The 24,820-nt window shown below is 37.2% G+C and overlaps 1 protein-coding gene across 1 annotated transcript in view; it reads left to right on the forward strand.

The window, feature by feature from the left end:
• The first annotated feature begins 701 nt into the window (after window positions 1-701).
• Window positions 702-24,820, forward strand: part of ATIC (5-aminoimidazole-4-carboxamide ribonucleotide formyltransferase/IMP cyclohydrolase) — a 36,285-nt gene continuing 12,166 nt past the window's right edge. The window contains exons 1-10 of the mRNA XM_044667522.1: window positions 702-794; window positions 1,579-1,705; window positions 8,244-8,320; window positions 9,295-9,361; window positions 12,924-13,012; window positions 13,304-13,455; window positions 13,594-13,750; window positions 19,509-19,634; window positions 20,860-20,967; window positions 22,583-22,668. Coding sequence (XP_044523457.1) covers window positions 776-794; window positions 1,579-1,705; window positions 8,244-8,320; window positions 9,295-9,361; window positions 12,924-13,012; window positions 13,304-13,455; window positions 13,594-13,750; window positions 19,509-19,634; window positions 20,860-20,967; window positions 22,583-22,668 — 1,008 coding nt within the window. The 5' untranslated portion in view covers window positions 702-775. The remainder of the gene's footprint in view (window positions 795-1,578; window positions 1,706-8,243; window positions 8,321-9,294; window positions 9,362-12,923; window positions 13,013-13,303; window positions 13,456-13,593; window positions 13,751-19,508; window positions 19,635-20,859; window positions 20,968-22,582; window positions 22,669-24,820) is intronic.

Genomic DNA, 24,820 nt, shown 5'->3' on the forward strand with positions numbered 1-24,820 from the left:
ACTGTCTCCCCCATTAGATTGTAAGCACTTGCAGGGCAATAAACTGTCTTTTGCAAGATGCTAAAGAGAGTTCTAATCCTGAATAAGATACCAGTTGTGTGACAGCTCTTTCAGCTTCAGTTTTCTCTTCTGTAAAGTGGGATTAATAACGATAGTACTTATTTCAGGGAATTGTGAAAAGCAATCTCGACCAGGAACTGCTTCGGAAACCTTAAAGTGACATATAAACGCTATTATTATTATCATTAGTGTCATATTTACTCTCACTTGCACTAATGCACTTTGTAAGCCACTGCATGGAAGACGTGAAAGATGCTTTGGGTCACCGCACTAGAATACAGAAAGCAGGTAGTAAAATCGCCCAATTTGACTGAAACTGAACGTAAGGCGGGTAAGCGGGAGAACCTAGGAGGCGGGGTCACTTTTCTCCCCGCCGCCCGCGCTTTGGAGTGGAGGGTGCCAGACTTAGACTTATGTGTCACTGGTATGCGGGCCCCCTCCTTAGCCGGCTAGCTCCGCCCCGCCTCGCGCGCCTGTAGCAGTTCTGCCCTAGCTCCGCCCTCCTCACAGCTTCCGGAGCTGTTCACCGGTAATGGTGGGTGGGGCTGACTGCCCGCGTGGTGCGCGCACGCGTCTTAAACTCTAGCGACCCCGCTGGGAGCGTGTTGGCCTTGGCTTTGGCCTTTTCTTCTGCTGCTCACCCAGCTTCTCCGGGCCCTTAATAGAGCGCGCGCGCCACCCGCTCGAAGAGCCCTCAGACTGCGCTTCCTCCAGCATGGCTTCCCGCCAGCTCGGTAATCAGCTCCCCATCTCAGGGCCCCGATTCTTCCCCCCCAGGACAGGATGGCATCCGCCCTCTTCGCCTGGACTAGCGGTGCCAGCTCTGGCCGGGAGAGCGTGGGAGCGAGTCTAGGCCTTGGGGTGGGCGCCCTCGCTATATCCTGAGCGAGGGGACCCCTGGGGCATTGGGGGGGCGGAGCTGAGCCTCACAGTGGAGGGGATCCCAAGTCCCATAATCGGTCTCGAAATCTGCAGAACCAGATCTTGGCCCGGGTCCCCCAGGCCTTGAAGCTCCTTCCTCCCCCAGAGCCAACCTCGAATTTGGCACCCAGTGGTGTGCGCGCTGTGGGATTCCCCTGTCGGAACAGGAGCGGGGAATCCTTTCTGTCTTAATGTCCTGGCACATAGTAGGAGCATAATAAATGCTCCTCTCCTTGGCAGAGCCTGAATTTGGCTCCACATCCGGGGTTTTCTCAAGACTCCTTTAGCCTTGAAGTTTCTCAGGTTGAGATTTTTCTCCTCTTCCCTCTCCCCTAAGCTTGGAGGACATGATTTCTTTCTTTTTTAAACCCTTACCTTCTGTCTTTATTGGTTCTAAGACAGAAAAGCAGTAAAGCCTGGGCAATTGAGTTTTAGCAACTTACCCAGGTTCACAGAGTTGGGAAGTGTCTGAGTGTAAATAACATGATTTCTGTTTCTAGAAAAGCTGGAATGGTAAAAGGGTGGATTGGGGGACGAATATTTAAAAACAATACAAACAGCAAAGCACAATTACAAATCTCACTTTTGTTTTATCAGCCTTGCTTAGTGTCTCTGACAAAACAGGATTGTTGGACTTTGCCAAAAATCTGAATTCAGTTGGTTTAACACTGGTTGCTTCTGGAGGGACTGCAAAAGCTCTCAGAGATGCTGGTCTCACAGTCAGGTAAGATATTGCTTTCTGTGTTTAAATATAAAGTTGAGTTAGTATAAGGTTGCAAAAAATGCATGGTATCTTTGAGATACAAGATACTTTGATGGGTTTTATTTAAACCCTTATTTCTTGTCTTAGAAGCAGATAGTCAAACTTGTATCCCTCTTTTTTTTTTAAACCTTCTCTACCCATTTTAAGATCAATACTAAGTAAGGGTTCCAAAGCAGAAGAGTAGTAAGGGCTAGTTAATTGGATTTAAGTGACTTACCCACTGTCACACAGTTGAGAAGTGTCTGAGGTCGAATTTGAAAATAGGACCTCCTACTTTCAGGCCTTGCTCTCTCCATCCAAGGAACCAACTAGCTGTCCCAAGATAATATGTTTTAATTTTGTTTCCAGTTTGTCATAGGATTAGAACTTGGTTTGGGAAACTTTGGAGTGTATATAAGAACTGTGTTCAATGGGAGATCTATTTTACATTTAGCACATTAAATCTGAAAAATTAATTGAGGGAAGTAGAAGTTGAATAACTCCTTTGATCAAACTCTTCCAGACCTTTAGTGGAATCTTTCTACAAGGCTGTACTAGTCTTTTATAGAATGGGTGGCTAATAGTAATAGTCGTAATTTCTCAATTGAGTGTGCATTTTTAAATGTCAGACTAGTGCCAAGCACTCTGTGAAGTCCTGAAGAAAAACCAAAACATTTTGCCATCAAATGCTTAAGTTGAAATAGGAGAATATTATATGTTTAGATAACCAAGTACAGAATATATACACAATAAATACAAGTAAAAATAATGCCCAATTTTAATAAATGCTTGTTGACTGATAATTGACAATATAATTTTTCCAGGAGTTGGAGTAGAAATGAAATGAAGATGAGGCAATCAGGAAGCACTGCCCTATATATAGACAATTGGGTGTCCTACAGATAGGACAGGCCCAAATATTTGCAGAATTGCTAATCTTTTCCCAAAATTCCTATTGAAGGCACTGCTCTTCTCTCAATGTCTTCTTCCATTCTTCATTCTCTTTGTAACCTTTCATCTCCCTCTAGGAGATCTCTTTGCTTCTAGCTCATCTTTATTCATATGTTTACATAAGTCTACTTCAAGCCCTCATTGCACTTATCCTGAATTATGATAGTAACCTAATTGATCTTCCCTGTGTATGTCTCTCCAGTTGGCCCTCCACACAACTACCCAAGGGCCTAAAGTACAGGTCTGAGTCATGATATTCCAGTGACTCCCAATTGCCTCAAGGATCAAATATAACTTGACAAAGCTCTTTATAACCTCCTGTGTTTCTGTAGTGTTTTGCGATTTTAAAAAAGGAGAGATGATGGGGGAAAGGAAGGGAAGGAAGGTAGCCTGGGTAGCCCCCAGCCCAGTGGGAAATTAACCTGAGCCCTTCAGAGCAGAACAAAATCAGGCTTAGGCTATAGGTATATTAAGGTGGGTCTATTTTAGGTTAGGGAAAGAAAGGTTTAGGGAGGTTAGGAGCTAGGCTCTCTCTAGGGACAAAAGGCTCTTTCTGGGGGGGAGGGGGTAAGGTGCTCTCCATTTTCCAAAAAAATGCACTCTCCTTTCTTTTTATACTTTCTCAGACACCTCCCATAAAGGAAGTGGGATGTGTCTGAGGAAGTTAAGGTAGAGAGTCTTGGGAGATGTAGTCTCCCCTGGTTTAAAGCATTTAAAAACACACAGTAGCCTAATGCTTCACTACTCTTTCCATAGTGGTCCAGTCAAATTGGCCTTTTTTTCTGTTGCTCAGACTTTCACCATGCCTTCATACTTCCTGTCTCCCATGTCTGAGATATGCTTCTTCCTCACATCTACTTTTATGACTTTTATGAATCCCTAGTTTTTTCAGGACTTACTTGACTCAAGCACTGTCTTGTACACAAAGCATTTTCTTATTCCCCCAGCTTTTAGTGGCCTTCCTAAAAAAATTAACTTGTCTATCTGTTGTTTTCTCACACAAAATGAGAGCTTCTTGAGGGTAGGAACTTTTCTGCTTTTATATCCTCATCTTCCAGCACATGGAAGATGTTGATCAAAGATCCTGTGCCAAAGGAGGAAGAGCAAATGAGAGATGAAATAATGTATAGCTGAAAAACAATAAGTCTAACTGGAAAAGTACGTGAAAGAAAAGCGATGAGGCTAAAAAGAATGGCTGGAGCCATGTGGAATTTATCTCAAAGATATTTGGGAGTCCCTGGAGCTTCTTAAGTGGAGAGTGACATAGTTTCCTGTGCTTTTAAGGATATCTGTTATAACTTTCAGTAGAATAAATTGAAGAGAGGATGAAGGCAGGGAAATGGATTAGGTGACTATTCTAACTGATCAATTGAGGAATGACAGATGAGGCCTGAAATTAGATGGTCACAATAAGGCCATGAGCACTTTAATCCCTTTCTATTTGCTAGGCATTGCTTTAAGCAGGCAAACAAGTAACTCCTGCCCTCTAGTTATAGCCCAATAAGAGAAGATGGTGCCAAGTATGAGAATGTTAAAAAGGTCCGAGGGACAGGAGTACAGCATGAATGAAGACATGGCCAGTATGGGCATCCTCCTTAAAATGGAGGTTCTGGATGGAACCAGTCATTCAAAGAGAGGCCTCAGGGGTCGATGGTACATCTAGGAAATGGAAGTACTTTCCAGAATAAAAGATTATTTTGTGGCATATTAATATATAGCCTGTGGGGAACAAATGGTAAAATCAGCAAAACTTCCATCAGCTGATTGTATGGAGGTTGGTCAGTGGAGAGGAAGAAGAATAACTTCAAAATTATGAACCTGGTAACCTGATTATAGTGTCCTGGACTAGCTGTGTCCAACACCAGACCTCCAGAACTCCCTATTGCTACCTGAACCAGTTTAAAATGTAAATGGGAAATATTTAAATACAACAAAACATAGATAATCTTACATTTTAAAACTAAATCATTATGGGGCCTATAGGAATCCTTACCTATGGATTACTTTGTTTCTGTTTGAATTTGATACTACCATCCTATACAACTCTCTAGAATTAAGGGTGAAAGATGAGTTCTGTTTTAGGCTTTAGTTGGAATGAAATGGAATGGAATGGAAATATCTAGTAAGCAGTTGCCTATAAGGAGTAGAATTGATATCCATTTAGCACTTTTAAGATTTGTAAGTGGTTCCTTCTCACAGCCTTGTGAAGCAGATAAAATAGAGATATTGGTTAACAACCTTATTTTATAGGTAAAGAAAACAAGACCTGTAGAAATGAGTTGTGCCTGATCTCACAGGTGGTCAATCTGTTCATAGCATTTGACTCTTTAAGATCAGGTTTCTGATAGTAGGACAATTATAGGTTTAAGACTTACTTGATTTCATTTCCAGAGTCAGTCGTGACCCCTTAATTATTTTACACAAATAGAAACATACAAAATCTTAGATTTTCTTTTAAAAAGAAAAAGCTTCAGATTGAAACAGTTCTAGAATAAAATTCATGTGTTTTTTTTAATTCATTTTCTCATTTGTTTGTGTGTAGCCATACCTTCTATGCTTATGGAAATAATTCATTTTTCAGACTATAATACACTTCTTGAGAGCAAGGACTATATTGATTTTTTTTTTTTTTGGTTTCCATAGGACTTAATGCATGGCACATACATGCCATTTAAATGTGCCACTTAACTGTTAAAATGAGAAGTCAACCGTGGGACACTGAATTTATAAAAAGACACATTTATTAGAGAGAAGGCTTAAGCAGGCCTTCAAGTTGTAATTGTACTTGAGTATCACTTCTGGACATAAATTTCCATTTTATTAATCTGCAGAAATGAATGATTTTCTTAATGTCACAAATTCAACCTGGTAAGATAGTTGGTATTGGTCATTTGCACGTTATTCCCTCTTAGTTGGGTAGGTAATTCAACAGATCAGATTGTGGTCATTGGCATGCTTGTTCAACAAAGAATAAAGGCCAGTATTTTTAGTCGGAGCTATTTCTTTGATCCAAAATTATTTCTAAGTAATTGCTACCAATGCTAGAGTGTCCTTATTCTTGGACAGTACTTGAGACAAATGATTCTTTTTTTTTTTTTTTAACTTGTCCTTATTTTAGATGCCATAGAAACTTACAACCATATGTTTGCATGTCATTGATATCTAAGACCACTCTATCCCTCATGAGATCTTCAGGCACCACTCTTAATGATATTGGAAGGACTCCTATATCTCATGGAATCCGTTTAGAAACAATATTTTTAACTTGAAGGTTTTTTAGGGCATCTAATTTTAAACTGTATTATGTTGATGCTTCTTAGCTTTGGTGTCAGGTAGTTAATTCTTGCCCTAGATTTGCAAAAGTCTTGCAGGTATTGTGTCTCTTTTATACTTGAGATTTGTTCAAGTTCAAAGGAAGTGACAGTCCTACATATGAAGATTGTTAATGCATTAACATTTTTATAAAAGTTTTATAAAATATGTTTACTTAAGTTAAAATTTCTTTTAAAAAATTCAGATATTTATTGCCCAATTACACGCGTAAAAATAATTTTCAACATACGTTTTCCAAGATTATAAGATTCAAACTATCTTCCATTTTTCCCTCCCTCCACTCAAAGGGCAAGCAATTTAATCTGGGCCATATATATAGCAAAACGCACTTCCATTTTGGTCATTGTTGTAAGAGCACACTCATACAAAACCCAAACCGCAAAATAAAACCATAAGTACATTGATATAAAAGACAGTATGCTTTCATCTGCATCCATCTGACATCCGAGTGGAGATGGATAGCATTCCCTATTGTAAACCCTTCAGAATAGTTCCAGATAATTGCATAGCTAAGAGTAGCTAAGTTCCCAATTGACCATCATGCAACATTGCCGTTAGTATGTATAGTGTTCTCCTGGTTTTACTCTGCTTTAGTTCATGTAGATCTTTCCAGCTTTTTCTGAAATCCTGCTTATCATTTTTTATAGCAGAATGTAAAATTTCAGAGGAACTTACTAATACATTATGGAAAATAGAATATCTTTTGATATTTGTTCAGTGGAGTCTGTTTTTTTTAAATTACCATGTTGGTCATGTTGTGGAAGAAGATATATGTAGGATAAAAATGGAAGACATGAACAAAAACCCCCCACAAAAAATGAAGTTAAAAATAGCACATTTCAATATGCATTCAGACTCCAGAAAGCATTTTTCATTTTGAGTCCTTTGAAATTGTCTTAGATCATTATATTGCTGAGAATAGGCAAGTCATTTATAGTTGATTATCATAGAATATTACTGTTACTGTGTAAATGTTTTTCTGGAGTCTGGTTTTTTTGATTCATGCCTATGAGGTTTGTCAACCTGAAAAATAATTAAGAACTACCAAAGTAGTAATAAGTCTTTAATCAGGGTGAGGGAGATTATAATCCAAAAAAACACCTTACAGGGTTCACCACCCTAAGTACGCAGTCTCCAGACAGACCCATAGTAATCTACTGGGAATTTCCACTGAACTGCAGAACTTGGTCTTTTAGGGAGTGCAAGAGGCAGGACAACAAAGTGGTTTATAAAAGTTCACAAACATGAATAGAGAAACATGGGGAGATTAGGTGAAATGATACAAATTGAAGGAAGCAGATCCAGGGAAACAAACTAAGGGACCATAACAATGGAAATGGAACTAATCACAAAACAATTGAAAATAAATATTGTGGACTTGTTAAGAACCAGAGTGACTTGAAAGAAGAAATATGAGAAGATATACCCCATCCTGATTTTTTTTGTAAAGATGGGGAAGGGATCTCTGGTAGTGGGTTGTATGGGTGGGGTTATTTAGGGAGGACTAGCATCTCTGGTTCTAGGGCTTACTAAGCCCCTTTTTAGGGTTGTTCATCCACCTTTGATGTCCATATTTCTAAATTTGCACCTGTGGCTCCAAGAAGCTGTAGTGTTCACATTGGCCACATCTTGGTAAAACTGTCCTGGCAGACAAAAACATGGTTGAGAGTAGCTGAGAGGGCTCAAACCTACCTGTAGGTAAGGGGGTGTCTGCCTGAAACATGTGAAGACTTCCTTAGCAGAATAGGCAGATAAGAATAATTTGTTCCAGTGGCCATGAAGATAGGCAAACCAGGCCTAATGGAGCATCTAGTGCATGGAGTCAGCAAAGACTCCTAGGTTATCTACTGCATCTATAATCATTCTGACTTTTATCTTGCCACTGGACTTTGACTCTGGAAGAGAGAATGAAACATAACTTTGTGCAACTCTGCCTAATTTACTCAAAAGTCAAGACATCACTCTGATGTCACAGGTCTTCACCAAAATGAAGGATTTATGACCTCAGGTTTTTTCTAGCATATTGATAACTTGCTAAAAATTTTATTCAAGTCAGATGGGAAAGGAGACACAGCAAGTCTTGCTGATAAGAACAACTGTCAATAAGCACATTTTAAAAATGAAAATGTCCATTTATATGATTATTTATCAATATGCACCTTAAATATGTTTATGAAATTAAGAATTGTGTGATTCATTGAATAGAAATCATTGTACTATTCTTTTTACTTTGTAGAGATGTTTCTGAACTGACAGGATTCCCAGAAATGTTAGGAGGACGTGTGAAAACACTGCATCCTGCAGTACATGCTGGTAAGTACTTGCTGAGTGCACCTGTTGATGCATAAGAATGATTTAGAAAATTGTTGAATGGCTTACTTAAAAGAATGAGTGAATAGAAGGAAAAGTCAACTTCAGCTCCTATCTCTCACCCATTTTAGTTGCCAAGTATTATCAGTTCTTCATAATATCTCTTCCCTTCTCTGTACTCACTGACATAGCCACTCTCCTAGTTGAAGTCCTCATCACTTCAATAACCTCTAATTGATCTCCAGTCTCCCAGTCTCTCCCTTTTCACATATTGATATTCCAGAGTTCTTAACCATTCCGTTGTTCAAGAAGCTTCACTGACTTGTTATTTATTCATTAAATAAAAGCTACCCAGCCTGCTATTTAAAGCTCTTGATGTATTTTTCTTTGCCTTCCTTTCAATCCTTATTTTGCAGTTTTTCCATCTTCTAAAATTGGCCTACTTCCTTTTCTTTCTTGCTTTCTATATTTTACACAGTCCTGAAATACACTTCTTCACCTTCACTTTCTAGTAAGTTTAAATCTATCTAGTGCCACCTCCTTTGGGAAGCTTCTGGGAGACAGTAAATCATTATCTTGCCTCAAGGGGGAAGGGAGAGAAAGGACCCTGGGAGCCACCAGAAATATTTATTTTGCCTACTTTCTAGGACCTTATTCTGTATTTCTTTCTACTATCCAGTTTAGGACCATTGGTCTAGGTAGATCATACTACTAAGTTTACTTTACTCAATGTGTACCCCATTATGTTTGGTCACTGCTCTGCACATCATGCCTAGCAAGATTCACTTGTACATTTGTGATTCTGAGCCAGTTTTCCACTATGTCCACTTACTCATACAGGGGAATAAAAATGCCTTGAGGTCTCCTAAAAAATGATTGAATACAATGATACTGATTTTTACAAAAGGTAAAACTATGGAGTAAGTAATTTTTGTTAATATTGTTTTTGAATTTTTCTCTTAATTTTGGTAAACCAGGAATCTTGGCACGCAACTCTCCAGAAGATCAAGCTGACATGGCCAGACTTGATTTCAGTCTTATAAGGTAACCTTTTAAGTAATAATTAATTTCACAAGATCGACTAGAGAAATGGTGAATATGAACAGGTTCCTTTCTCAGTCAGTGATGGAATTCATTTTGACAAAAATGTTGTTCAAACAGACATCCTTACAGTCCCTGAATAATGCTGTGTTTGACTAAAGAGCTCTGTCCTTGAACTCTGGTAGCAAAGATGATTGACAGGGCTTTGGTCTCACTTGTGCTGTCTCTGTCTTTAACTTCTATTCACGTTGTTGAAGTGGTTGTGCATATGGTTCTTTCGACTACTTGCTTCTACTGCAAGTTTTCCTGTAGTTCTGAATTCACATTGAACATGTCACATAGCATAATATTTATACACTACAGCTTATTTAGCAATGCCCCACTTGGAATTCTGTTTTGGAAATTTTGGGTGTGCCCATCTTGCTGTTGATAACCTGCCCAGAGCTGCTAGATTGATGTTACTGAAGCATAGGCCACATCATCTTCTCCAGAGCTTCTCTGACTCCATCTTGTCTCTAAGATAAAATCCAGGCTATGTACCTTGGCTATTCAAAGCCCTTCATTGTTTGGTTACTTGCCTTTCCATTCTTGGTTTACATTTCTCTATTCACCCTCTCCCAGGTTGACTTACTTCTTTTCCCTTTGTTTCTAGCCTCCCATAATTTGTACAAACCTGCAATACATACCATTGTATTGGCTTCCTTCAGAGCTGCTATGTGTGCTGCCAACTGTGAGGGGAAATGGTGCATAGCGAACCAACTCCAACATTTCTATATGTAGTATAACTTTAAATTGTTTTCCAAAAAAGATTGAAACAATTGACAGTTCTAGGCAGTGGCCAGTTAATATCTTTGTATTTCTATAGCCCTTCAAACAATAAATTTTGTCACATTTTAGCATTTTTACTAATTTGATAGTGTTATAAAGAAATAATGTGTATCTTAATATTTGGTTAAAGGGAGAGGATAAAGGTGAAGGAGGTGATATGGAGGAGGAAGGAATGAAAAGGGATGGCTGAATGTAGGGAAGGAAAGAATGAGGTGGTATATTGGATGGTAAGGGAATTGATGGGGGTATTCAGGAGAGGCAGCTTAAAACAGGTAGACACTGAGGCTAGAGACAGAGGATACTGGGGGAGATAGGCTGAACCCTGCAAGGCAAGGAAAGGTATCTAGATACAAAGGAGTTGGGCCTTGAGGGTTTCTCTTGTTAGTTTCTCAAGTCCCTTGAGGGAGGAGTTGAAGGGCTCCTCCCTGTCAGTGAAACTGATGGCAGGAGGAAGGCTCGGTTAAGATTTCCTGCCAAGGTGGATGCCCACAGTATACTCAAATAAAAGAAAATAACTCCTTCCCCCATCTTCGACACAATGATTCACCAGAGGGTTTGAGTAGGTAACAAAAGGGATTTATTAATATCAGGATTAGTCAGAAGGAGAAAGGGGTTTAGGGTTTTGTAATAGCCACTAGGGAGAAAGCTAAAGGTGGGGGAAGGGTCACAGGAAGGTTAGACTAAAAGAGAGCCTGCTCTCCCAGTCAGGAAGATTTGGTTGCCTTAAAGTAAAGTATTTACTAGATCAATAAAATAAGGGATAGCTTGATTTAAGGATGTCCTACTTGCCTACAGAAAACTAAATCCACAAAGTCTAGTCACCAAAACCAAAACCACCCTTCCTCCCAGAGCCCAAAGGGAAATTCAGGGAAAATAACAGGGGGTATAATATGGAGAGGTCAGGGAGAGGTCCAGAGAAATCAGCTAGGTTCAAGTGGACCAGAGACAAAAGCACAGGCCAAGGCCAAGCTGAAAGCAAAAGCAGAGCCTCAGTTGGAACTTCAGTTCTCTTTAAGCCTCAGGTTCCAACTGAACTTTTGTGAAGATTCTAAGACTTCTAACTGCCAGGATGTTTACAGTTGACTCTTACAAGAGCAAAAGCTTTTGTTGCATCCTTGCATTACTATAGGTATGAAATGATAATTCAGAAATGTTTTAATTGGCATTACTTTGATCATTAATACCTTTGAACATTTTTTTCTCCTGGTTATTGACAACTTAATTTGTCCATTAAGAGATAACTTTCAATCTTTTTTTTTTCATGTCCTTGTAGAATTCAGATACCATATTTTTCACAGACCTATAAAGAGTTTTTTCCACAAAGTGTATCTTTTATTTTAACTGAATTGATTATTTTTGTGCAAGATTTTTGATTTTATATGACCAAGATTGCCTACTTTGTCTTTTATAATTTCCTCTCTGTCTCATATCTAATTATGATGGCCCTTTATAACTGAAATCATCTTTCCTATCTCCTGGTTTTATTAGACTTTTTATATTTAAGTCATTTACAGTCTTGGAATTGATTGCAATATAAACTAGTATATTATAAATGTATCCCGAAAGAATTTTTAAGTCATATAGCTGTCTTCCTACCCTCTTCTTGTTTCAGATGGGAAAGGGATCAGGAGACTAGAACAGGGACTGAGAGACTTGGCCAAAGTTACTTGTTAGTAAGAAAAAGGCAGATATAGTGTCCAGTTCTAATTCTATTGATTAAGTCTAGTATTCTTTCTCATGAATCACACTGGCTACACATGTACCAAGCTACTGAAATAACATGAAAGACATTTTTTGATGCTTTTTTTTTCTTACATCATTGCCATTTCTCACTTTCCTTGTTTTTTTCATCTCTCCAGGGCTTTTATACATAGGGAGAGAACAGCCATTGTAGTATGTAAAACAGCAAGTATTTATTTAGCTCTTTTTTGTTTACAAAGAATTTGCCTTGTTTGCTCCTTTATCCACAACCTAACTCTGTGAAGATTGGTGCTAATTGTTATTCCCATTTTATGGATGAAGAAACCAAGGTTTGGGTAGTTTAAGTGATCTGAGTATAGAGTCACATATCTAGTTAGTGTCTAAGGCAGGACTTGACTCTAAATCTAGCCCTTTTTGCATTGCATGCTCTGAACCTCTTCAAGGTAAGAGGAACTTTTTGAGGAGGGAAATGAAACTTGGGATATGGGACAAGTCCTCCCAGCCCAGCCTGTTTTCTCCATAGCACCAGAATTTACTCCCTAAAAGGCAATAGCATTAAATAATTCTGCCAATTCTTTACCCCTGGAAAACCTCAGGAGTTTGCATGTGGACAGAAATAGCTATTAAGATATTCCCTTGTCCATTTGGCATATTTTGAACTCTTGGGCTCATAGATGAATGCTTTTATGGTTAAAGAGATTGAGGCCTAGAGATATAACGGGACTTGCTCAAGTCACATAGGATTGAACCTAGATCTTTTGACTCCAAATCCATTATTATTTCATTTATACCATATAGAATTTCATCAGGCTTAAGAAGGCACATAGTAGACAATACATATTTATTGACTGATATATGCACACTGAATTTAACTTCTAAATGTTGGTAAAATGCACCAAATACTTTAATATTGTTGATTTTAATTCTTTCATTTTGGTCTCTCCAATCTATTGCTTACTTGATGGTTGATAGGTTGAAAGAAATTTAATTTTATAATTTCCATTTTTAGTGAATTCTAATTTTCTTCTACCTTCAGAATTGTTGTTTGTAATCTGTATCCCTTTGTGAAGACCGTGGCTTCTCCAAATGTAACTGTTGAGGAAGCTGTTGAACAAATTGATATTGGTAAGTTGAAGGGCTTTTTTGGTAGAAAATGTAATGAGGACAGTATTGAGATTTAATCCTTACATTCATTGTCAAATAAAGAGTAATCATTTTCTATCCATCTATTCTTGTAAAGATTGTAAAGAGTGTTCTAATTTTTTTGATATTCGGTGAGGTTTTTTTTTTTAATAGGGTCTAGTTTTCACCTCAAGAAGTAAAATTAAAACATACTATTTTAATGACCTGAGGTTTTATTTATTTTGAAAAGATAGTTTTATGGGCAAATGAAATTGCCTTGATATTTTTTTGCAGGTGGAGTAACCTTACTCAGAGCTGCTGCAAAAAATCATGCTCGAGTGACAGTAGTGTGTGAACCAGGAGATTATGAAGTGGTGTATACCGAAATGCTAAATTCTGATACTAAAGATACTACTATGGAGACTAGACGGCAGCTAGCATTAAAGGTATGAAAGTGCCTTAAAAAGGTTTTTGAAAAATAAAATCATTCAAAAATTGTTATTACATATAATTAGGGGAAAATATCTCTGAATAAGAAAAAGAAAATGATTGTATTACATAAATTCCTATTTTATTGTTTATAGGCCTTTACTCATACTGCTCAGTATGATCAAGCAATATCAGATTATTTCAGAAAGGAATATAGTAAAGGAATATCTCAGATTCCTTTAAGATATGGAATGAACCCTCACCAAAAACCTGCACAGTTATATACAGTGAAGCCCAAACTTCCTCTTACAGGTAAAGTTCAAATTTTGTTTGCCTAGTGGAGTTGTTTCTGTGTATACATGAATATCTTAACGTATTTTACTTCCTAAAATAATAATATTGGCTTTATCATAGTCCTCTGTGAGAGACCCAAGAAGTCTTTATTTCTGCTTTTTCTCTTTTTTAAAATAAGATTTTATTAATATCTGTTTTCTCATGTCACAATTTTTCTGTGTCTCTCTCCTTCCCAGAGGGAACAAAAAACATTAAAAATTTTTTTAACTTAAAAGCCAACAACCAAGAAAATTGAAATAAATGTATAAAAAATTACACGCAAAAGCACAAACTCTACATTGTTTATAATTTGTTTTAAAAATGCAGATTATATTATGTATGCTAATACAGACATCCTCTTTTGAGTTTCCTTTGGATTTATTTACTTTGATACATTTTTTCTTCTTAATTTTGTTGCTATAATTTTTAAAATATAGTATGTATTCTTATTCTCTTTTCATATCTTCATATATTTCCCTTATTTTCTTTACATTTCCAGTATTTGTTAATTTTAATAATGTAATTCAGTCTGATACATTCAACATGACAATCTCTTCAGCCATTTCTCTCATTCATTGCTTTTATATTATTTCCAGTTATTTTGTCATTGTAAACAAAGCTTGCATGAATACATACATACATACATACATACATAACTTTTTACCCTCTCAATCATGTCTTTAGGGCCTAATCTTAGTAATGGGATCCTTAGGTCAATAAGCATGAACAACTTTATAGCTCTTAATGTATTTTTCCATTTTTTAAAAAATAATTAACAGCTTCTCTAGCAATGTAATATGAGGCCTGTTTTTCCATGTTCCTATTTGTCTGGTTCTCAGTTAATATATATTGCCAGGGCCATAGTTTTTCCAAGATTGATTTTTTTCCAGCTTGGTCATGCCCAATGTTCTAATACCACAACTTCTCAGGAATGCAAAATTACTTCTATGGTATGATGAGTGTTGAAGTAAGACATTTGCAGAATATTTGTGCTCTCTAAATCATTGTTGTCTCACAAGAAATTGTTTGGATTCATCCCATTTACTCTTCACTGCCATAGTTACTAGCTATGCATTTCTATCTCTTCTCTTCCTCTTCTTTGTCCTCCTCTTTCTTCCTTTCCACTATGTCCCTTCTCAGATGTCTCTCCCTTCCTTTTCCTCTCACTTGAACCCCCTACCTCTTGCTTCCCTCTGGATAGTCCTTCCTTCATTTCCTTTTATCATGCCCTTGTCCTCATTTCTTCTTAATACTCATCCTTCTCTTATTCCTTTAGTTCCTTATCCCATCCCCGTTCCTTCCTGTTTTTCTGTACAATAAGAAATTTTTATACTTCTAATTGTATGTTCTCTCTATACTAGGTCTGAAGAAAGTAGAGTTCTAGTACTACCAGTCTTCCATCCCTTCTTCTCTGAGGCTGTTCCTCTACTCATTCTTCCTGCATATGAAATAGCCATTTCACCCTACCTCCTCCTAGTCTCTTCTACTACCATTTGGGCTCCTTACCATACATTCACCTCAGTCTTCCATCCATACTTCAAAATACCCAGGCAATGATGCCATTCTTTGGGGCCATAGATGACATTTTCTCATATACACAAATCAAAACAATTGACCTTTTAGGTTGCTCATGATTAGTCTTTTTTTACTTTTGTATGTTTCTTTCTGGTTAACATTTTTTACTTGTTCTGGGTTTTTTCCCCAGGAATAGTTGAGACTCCTTTCATTCATTAAATGTCCATTTTTTTACCTTTTATAATTATGTTCATCTTTGCTGGATATGTTATTCTTGGTAGTAAGCCCAATTCTTTTTGCTCTACTAAATGCTGTATTTCATGTTCTGTGTTTTTTTTTAATGTTGTGGCTATTTCCTTATGTTATTCTGATCATGGCTCCACAATATTTGTTGGGTTTTTTTTCTTGTTGGTTATAGTATTTTCTCCTTAACCTGGAAGCTACTACAGAACTTAGCCACAATGTTCCTATGCATTTTTATCTTTGAGTCTCTTTGAGGTGCTAATTGGTGGGTTCTTTCAATTTCTATTTTTGTTTCTGATTTTAGAATTTCTAAGCTGTTTTCCTCAATTATTTCTTATAGTATAGTGTCTAAACATTTTTTGACTGTAACTTCCTGGGAGTATCCCTTGTCCAATTCTAGTTCTTTTGTTTTATTGCATAAATTTCTGGATCTTTTTTTCCATTTGGGTGATCTTTCATTCATAATCTTCTTGATTTTCTTGCATTGCTCTTTTTTTTCCTCTAATTTTCCTTCAACATCTCTGATGTGGTTTTTGAGGTCTTTTAAAGCTCTTCCAAAAGCTTTTTTTGAGATTATGTCCATTTATTGTATTTCTTTGCTGTTAATGAAGTAGATGTTTTTAATTCACTGTCTTCTGTTGTGCCAAGGTCTTCTCTTTAAACATGATATCTATAGATTATTGGATTCTTTCTCCTTTGCTTGCTCAATTTTATTTATTTATTAATTTTAGTGACTAGGCCAGTAGACTTAATTATTGGTTTTTTGCTACAGATCCAGGGTTCCTAGTGTATTGAGGTGTTTTACCTCAGTTTAAGGGTTTTTTGTTTGTTTTTTTTCCCCTAGGTTTTATTAGTTATTCCAGTTTTTATAGTCCAGGGCTAGATGTACTTCTAGGCTTCCCACTTAAGCCCCAGTTTGTGATTAACCTTGGGTGTTCTATCAAGAGTCTGTGGACAGTTCTGCCCCTGCAGCTGCAGCTATAAGCAAAAGCAGGCCACCTTCCCCAGTAGCAGCAAGCAGAGACTCCACTTTCCTGGGAGTGACCACAGCTGATGAGGACTGTCCCTCAGCAACCATACTCAACAGTGTGCACTCCTTCCTCTTGGCCTTCTATTACTGTTGCTATCCAGAGTAGGACTTTAGTCTGCTTTCCAAAACCCCTCCTTTGTTAGCAGTGAGGTTTGAGTTCCTGCCTTTAGGGCACAGCAGCTCCTTGAGCCTTGGCCTCATGATTCCACCCTCAGGGATGTCAGCTCTGGGGCTCAGCAAACTAGGTGAGGTTACTGGTTATTGATTCCACTCTGTTTGCTCAATTCCACTCATACTGTCCCACCTCTTCCCTAGAGCATGCAGTGGTGAGACTAGGGCCAGTAAGTCAAAGCCTTCTCTAGTTGTCCTGGGCTATTCAGCTTCACAAATCCTATTTCTTTTTGCCACTTTTACAGCATTGATTCTGTGAAGTTATTTTTGGTTGTTTCTGGGGGGCAGGGTTATTAGGAGGTTAAGAAAGCTTCATGCTCTACTCTGCCATCTTCCCATAATGCATCTCACAAACAGTATTTTATAAAGTCAGGAAAAGGAAAAATCAACATAGCTGAGCAATACATTGAAAAAGTGAAAATTTGTACATTTCTTCATTCTGCATCAGTTCATGTAAATTTTACCATGCTTCTCTATATTCATTGCATATTTTATTTCTTATAGCACAGTAATATTCTATTACATTTATGCACCCCACTTTATTTTGCCATTCCCCAAATTGTAGAACATATACTTTGTTTCCAAAGGATTAGATATGTCAGTGTTATGTTTATATGGTCCATATGACTGTTTTTCTTTTTTTCAGCTGAAGCTTTCAAAGATGATAGTGAATTTGTGGTGTTTTTTCTTTTTATACATTAAAACCATTTTCCCTGTAATATTGCTGTCACTTCCCAATGTGCCTTCCACTTCCCCCAAGGAGAACCACTAGGATAACAAGTAAAGTCAAGTGAAACAAATACAGAAGATTGGCCATATTTGAAGGCACACTCATAGTATACTATGTATTGCTTCCAAAGCAGAAGAGTGAGAAGAGCTAGGCAATGGGGGTTGAGTGACTTTCTCAGGATCACACAGGTGGGAAGTATCAGAAAGGACTTCCTGTCTCTAGGCCTGGCTCTCAATCCACCAAGCTACCCAAATGCCCCCTCCCCCCCTCCCTTTATATATACTTCTTCAGAAGTATCATTCACCTTTAATTCACTGAAGTCACAGATAGATGGCTGCTAAGTGAATCTATTCATTTCACTATTTTCTTGTACACTATGTTACTTATTTCACTCTGCATCAATTCACAGGAATTTTCCCTAGTTTTTCTGAATCCTTAGGAGCCATCATTTCTTGTAATGGAATAATATTATATTCATATACTACAGTTTTTTTCAGCCATTCCTAATCAGCGAACACTCAACTTTTTTCCACCAGTTCTTTGCTATTCCAAAAATTGTTATTTTAAATATCTTTTTTTTCTCAGTCTCTACCTCCTTGGAGTATTTTGCTTAAGCCTATCATTTTGTTTCCTTCTTTGGCTCTGCTTAAATTATAGTCAGATTCTTTAGTTTTTTTATCTGGTATATTAAGGACCCTGTACCCTCTGTTTTTTCCTCCGTTTTCTTTAATAAAAAGTACTTCATATATATGAGCACACAGACAAAAAACATTTTATCATATCAAATACAGAATTCTGTCCCAAGGAAAAGCAAGCTAATCGAGGCTTAACTATAATTCAGTCTACTTAAGACATGCTTGGCAAACTAAGAACAGGCAGAGAATTCTTTAAAAAGAGCTAAAAGGGTAAAGGTAAATTTAGTTTATGATAGAATTGGGAAATATAACTTTATTAATTTAAAATTTGGAATTTTTGTGTTTGTCTTAAATCAGGCTCAATTACCTAGATCAGTGCTTCCCAAAGTGGGTGCTACCGCCCTCTGGTGGGTGCTTCAGTGATCCAGGGGGAGTGGTGATGGCCACAGGTGCATTTATCTTTCCTACTAATTGCTATTAAAATTAAAAAAAAAATAATTTCCAGGGGGCTAAGTAACATTTTTTTCTGGAAAGGGGGGCGGTGGGCCAAAAAAGTTTGGGAACCACTGATCAAAACTATAGAGGTTGCTGAATCCTGTAGAGATTGGAGATTCTTCATCCTTTCACTAACTCTGGCTTGACTTGGCCAGAGCCAAGCCAAAGAATAGGGAAGGCTGGTGATGATCTTCTTGAATGATAGTGGTACTGCTCTCTCAGCTCTCTCTGATAGATATAATAGCTCACTAGGTCTCTCAGGCAAGACAGTTGAATTGCATATACAGGGCTTACCCTCCCTCTTGAACCTCCCTCCACCCAAGATTGCTCCAGAATGAACTGTCTTGTGCTGTGCATGATGGGTATTTATAAGTTTGGCTCCAACTACTTTTGGCCCTGGCTCATGGCACCTGGGTATGTTCCAAGGTCTCCAACTGACGATCTTGTCACTCAAATGGTGTCCATCTTGTTCCAGAAATTCCTTATAACACTAGTAATACTAACTATGTGATCTTCTCAGGCATGACCACACATTTCTTTCATACATTTGGAATTTAGTAGTAAAATAGCTTTGAAAAGAAAGGGTACTATTATGAGAATGAATATCCTGTCCCTCATTGGTTTTACATATTAAATGTCCTTTGTTACTGTTGTTTTTAACTAGGTAAAATGACCTACAATTTATTTGTAAGTTCAAGAGCATGTTTTCTTGTTAAACTATTAACTGGGCAGTGTTGTTTGATTTATATCTTATGTCTACATCATAATTATTTGTGTGTGTGTGTGCGTATGTATGTATGTATGTATGTATGTATGTATGTATACATCCAGTAAGAAAGAGAATATTAAAAGAAATATGTTCTCCATTTGAACTTTGTTGGCTGTTTTTTATAATGCATGTATATGTTTTATATGCAGTTCTGAATGGATCCCCTGGGTTTATAAACCTGTGCGATGCCTTGAATGCCTGGCAACTGGTAAAAGAACTCAAGGAAGCTTTAGGTATTTCAGCAGCTACCTCCTTCAAGCATGTCAGTCCAGCAGGTAATATACCATATTTTCAGCCAAATTTTTTTTCCTTAGTGATGCTCAAAATACATTTTTCTTGATCTTATTTTAGTTAATGCCTTTAACATCTTTAGTATTTAACTGCTATTAAGGTCTGTGATGCCCAAAAACATCTTTGCCATGTCCTTGTTACCATTGTAAGTTATACAGTCAGTTTATGTGTTGATTTCGTCTGAGTAGTACAAAACATTTCTTTTCTTTGCTTCTTTGTTTCTTTGCTTCTTTGCTTGTTTGTTTATTTGTTTGTTTGTTTGTTTGTTTGTTTCTTTCTTTCTTTCTTTCCTCCCTCCGTCCCTTCCTTCCCTCCTTCTCTCCTTCCCTCCCATCTTGGAGTCAATACTGTATATTGGCTCCAAGGCAGAAAAGTGGTAAGGGTGGGCAATGGGGATCAAGTGACTTGCCCAGGGTCACACAGCTGGGAAGTGTCTGAGGCCAGATTTGAACCTAGGACCTCCCGTCCCTAGAGAGGCCTGGCTCTCAATCCACTGAGCTACCCAGCTCTCACCCCACCCCCCAAACATTTCTGATATTAACAAAATTACTGTTAAAGTGCCCCTATAATATAGGAAGGGCAGGTGACATAATTATCATATAGATCAAGATCCGAGGCAGGAAATTGAAATGAAATGAAACTGAGGTCATAGCAGTTTCTTTGAAGCCAAATTTATGTTCTGTATTTCCTCAAATGATTGAAAATGAACACTTCATAAAGCAAATGATTAAGAATAAGATAAAGAAGGAAAAACTGACTTAAAAATAGGATAAATGTGGATCTAAGCAACCAATGGACTGAAAAGGAATTCATATTTCACACAGATTTCTTCCTTACCTTGAGAGCTGGCATGCCTAGAAGATAGTGAAAGGAGATGGCCTCATCTTATTATATACAACATAGCCAGAGTCTAATGGGATCACAGTGTTCCTCAAGAGGGTGGCAGACGATGTGCTCAAATGGCTAATGTTTATATATCATTTAGTATTCTGAGAAATCTAAAAGGTGCCCAACAAGCTAGAGCAGTGGGTTTATTTGTCCTTGTAGCCCAAGAACCACAGACAATCATTTCTGTAATAATTAGTCCAAACCCAATAAAATTGCCATTTAGTTCTCCCTTCCTATTCATATATTGCTGGTGCTTTTTCACTAAACAATTTGTAGGCCCTGGTACAAAGTTTTGAATGATTTAATGGTTTTGTCCACCAGGTGCTGCTGTTGGAGTTCCACTTAGTGAGGAAGAGGCTAAAGTTTGCATGGTTCATGATCTCTACAAGAGCCTTACTCCTTTGTCAACTGCATATGCAAGAGCAAGAGGTAGAAGAATACTAATTTTGGAAAGAAATATTTACCTTGAATAGCATTGTGATAAGAAATTAATGGTACCTCTTCTTAGAGTGTGATTTCAGCTTTTTAGGTTTTTCCCTTGGGAATTAAAAAATTATATCTGAGCACTTGAAAATTATTCTTTGTAGATATCATTTTAATCCAGACAGTACATGTTGCCTTTGAATTTGACACAAATGATTCTTCAAATTATGCTATTGAATTTGGTTTAGTGTTTTATCAAAATTGTAAGACGTTTATCTAATCTTTCTTGAGACTTTTTAAAAGTTTTCCAGACATCTAAATATATTGTTTAAGTGAAAATCATTTATAAATTTACTTCCAAGCCTTCTGAAGCAATGTGGTACAATAGAAAACCTCTTGGTCATGGGCTGTCAATAGAGGCAGAGGCACTTAATGGCCTTCCTGATATTGGGCCCTCAAAGCACTAACCTTTCTGGGCTTTATTTCAATTGTTTTTTGAAAAGACTATTTTCTAAGGTTTCTTCTAGATCTAAATATCTGGCTTTTTATGTGATCTTGAAACTATGATAGTGTTATTTGGCTAATCACCCTTTTATAATCTCAATCTTAATGAAATCTAACAATTTCCTATAATGGTTTAATGTTCTATGGTCATAGAACAAATTGATGATAGGAGGAGAATGCCTTTGTATTCTATTGTAGTAACATAAGGTACTTTTTGTGGAATACTTTTTTGAGGTTTTTAAGTGATTTGAAAAACAGCCTTTTTATAGGAGTTGGGTAGAGGAATGGATGTTTAGTCAAACTTGTTGCTTCAGTAGTGGTTTGTTTCATGGAGTTTGCTATAAATATCTAGAAGGGATAGTGAGATGGTGGGAACAACTGAGTAGAGGTTGAGAAGAATAAAGTTAGTTTAAGAAATACTAAAGAGAATAAAAAGAATGGAAAGGTAGAACTATATTGTAAAGGGCCCTGGAGACAGAAAAAGGAATTTCTATTTTGTGCTTTGGCAAGATATAACAGTGTGAAGAATGGAATAGAGAAGAGCCTAGAAGTAAAGAGACCAATGAGAAAGCTCCTAGAATAGTCAGGGGTAAAAAAGGAAGAATGGAGGTAAGTAAGCAAGACTGTGGAGGTAGAATCACAAGAACGTGGCAACTTGAAGATCCCAGGAGCACATACTTAGAATTGGAAGGAGCATTTGTGGTCATCTCATCCACCCACTCCCTTCTTCACTTTACTTGTGAATTAACAGGCCTAATTGAAGTTGTAGTTTGTCCAAGGATACAAGGATAACTAAGTGGGAGAGCCTGGATTAAAATCTAGGGATAGATAGCTCTCTGGTTTGAAATCTTGGTGACTAGAATTCTTGTATTGCCATTAGCAGTGATAGGTAAGTAAGAAGAGGTGGTCGAGTTTTGGGGTTTTACATTATGAGTATGAGCTTTGAGTTTGTTCATTAAAGTTATGGGAAAGTTTTTCTTCCCCAAATGATATTTTGTAATTCTCATTATGATTCCAAGAAATTCTGTTTTCATAATACCTATAGATTTTTTCCCAAAGCAACACAAGATTAACTTTTAGTATTTTGAAAAAGATATCACTTTGCATTTATTTGCAGGAGCTGACAGAATGTCATCATTTGGTGATTTTATTGCTGTATCTGATGTTTGTGATGTCACTACTGCTAAAATTATCTCCAGAGAGGTTAGTAAAAACTTTTGGCCATTTATTTAAAAGTATTGGCAAATCTTTTAAAAAACAAAATGTTCAAAACTATCTCCTAGCTATTTTACTCAAATAAATATAATATATGCACACAAATACATATATATTTCTTCCATTTACAAATTACTGATATCTTTTGTTATATAATAAATTTTTGCAGTTAACAAAACTTGTTTATTGAATTGTTGCCAAGTTAAGATTTATTCTAGAATTTTTAGGGACAGCAAGATGGCTCAGGGGATAGAGAGCCTGATCTGGAGTCCAGAAGACCTGACTTCAAATCTGGTCTCAGACATTTCCTAACTGTGTCATCCTGGGCAATTCACTTAAACCCTATTACCTAATCCTTTACACTCTTCTACCTTAGTACTGATTGTTAGACAGAATGCATGGGTTTTAAAACCCTTTTTTTTCCCTAGAAATTAATAGGCAATGTTGTAGAAAGTTAATTTGTTTTCCAAAATTATGAAATTCATTGATAATTTGAAAAATTACTAATAAATCATTTCCAGTGTTGATAGTAATTGTAAAAACTTTCATAGGTTGACATTTCTTAGGCTAAACACACGAACCCACAAAAACATTTATTTATTCATTTTGGTTTCCCTTTTTAAGGACATTTTTCCATGGTTACATGATTCTGTTCTTGCTCTCCCCTCCACTTTCCACCCCCTCCCCAGCCACATTTCCACTGGTTTTAACATCCACAAAACTATTTAACAAGATTATTGTGTAGGAGAGAGACATGATCAGAACTATAATTCAGAAAAATCATTCTGATAGCTGAGTAGAAGATGAATTGGAGTGGGTATATATAGACTTTAGGAAGAGGATCAATTAGAAAGCTTACTGCACAGTTTCTGACACATAGTAGTTGCACATTAAATGCTTATTGAATTGAATAAGAGGTGATTAAGGCCAGAATTCAGTGGAACATGTGATATAGCAAGAGATTTTGTGAAAGTTAAAAACAAGATTTGTCAGGAGTTTGGCTAGATGAAGTGAATAAAAATGAGGAGTTAAAGATGATATTTGAAAATTGAGCCTGGGTAACTGGGAGAGTAGTTCAATATTATAGGTTAATTTTTAAAATTTCTATTGATGAAAAAAATAGGCTTGTACAAAAAAGCTTTCTGTAAGGGGAAAAAAGGAGTTTTGGGGTCGAATATATTAAAAGGTGGTTGCCAAGGGAATTTCCCCAATTAAGGAATAACCTCAAGTCAAAATTGACTTTTATTGAAATTTATTTACAAATATATAGGAGAGTGGAAGTAGAGAGATGAGAAGAGGGTAGAGTAAGAGATTTGTATTCAAGTCTGGGCTTTACTCTGGCAGGACTCCAGAGGCCCAGCCAGAGCCTAAAAGTCAGTTAACAAGAGTTTTAGCCACAAGGGCTTCTCCCAATCAAGGGAGCCTCCCAGAGGCTAGTACCTCCTAGCAGATTAAAGGAATCAGCCTTCTTTGGTCACCTGTAGTTCTAAGAGAGAGAAATTAAGAATAGTCTCACCACAGTCTCAGGGTCCCAGGTCCAGAGCTCCTCCATGTCCTGTTCTCCAGCCGGAAGACCTGTGACTCACTCAACTCTTTTTAAAGGGTTCACTTCACATCCTGTGCTGCCTCCCTAGTTTGCATGTCCAATCACAACAGACTCTTCTCTTAGGACTGCCTACAGGGCAGTCAGTTGATTCTGTTTTTAGTCACCTACTCTAGCACACTTCTAGTGTGTTTTGGACCTCCTCAAATTGGAGGCGTTTTCACTTTTGGTGATTAAATCTAAAGATGGACAGTGTAGACTTAATCTAATTACTACATTTCATAGACCTCTTGTCTTTTCCCTCACAGGATACCTATTTAGTGTTTTATATAAAACTTGCAAGTTATCAGTGAAAACCTAAAAAGTGAGAACAAAAACCTAAAAGCTGAGGCAACAGTTTTAGGTACTTCAAAAATCCTGAGTTACAGCTTTATACATTAATGATCCAGCAACTCTTATTAAAATAATTGATGTTTTTAATAAATAGACCCAATTTATCAAAAAGTTTATTTTTTTCTTGATTATTTTATTGAAAGTAGCAGTTAGTTGGGTATGGTGGTGCTCTTATAATTTGCTGTTGATGAAGGGGCTAAGGCT

Source organism: Gracilinanus agilis, chromosome 3 (genome assembly GCF_016433145.1).
Source record: "Gracilinanus agilis isolate LMUSP501 chromosome 3, AgileGrace, whole genome shotgun sequence".
NCBI classification, from domain to species: Eukaryota; Metazoa; Chordata; class Mammalia; order Didelphimorphia; family Didelphidae; genus Gracilinanus; species Gracilinanus agilis.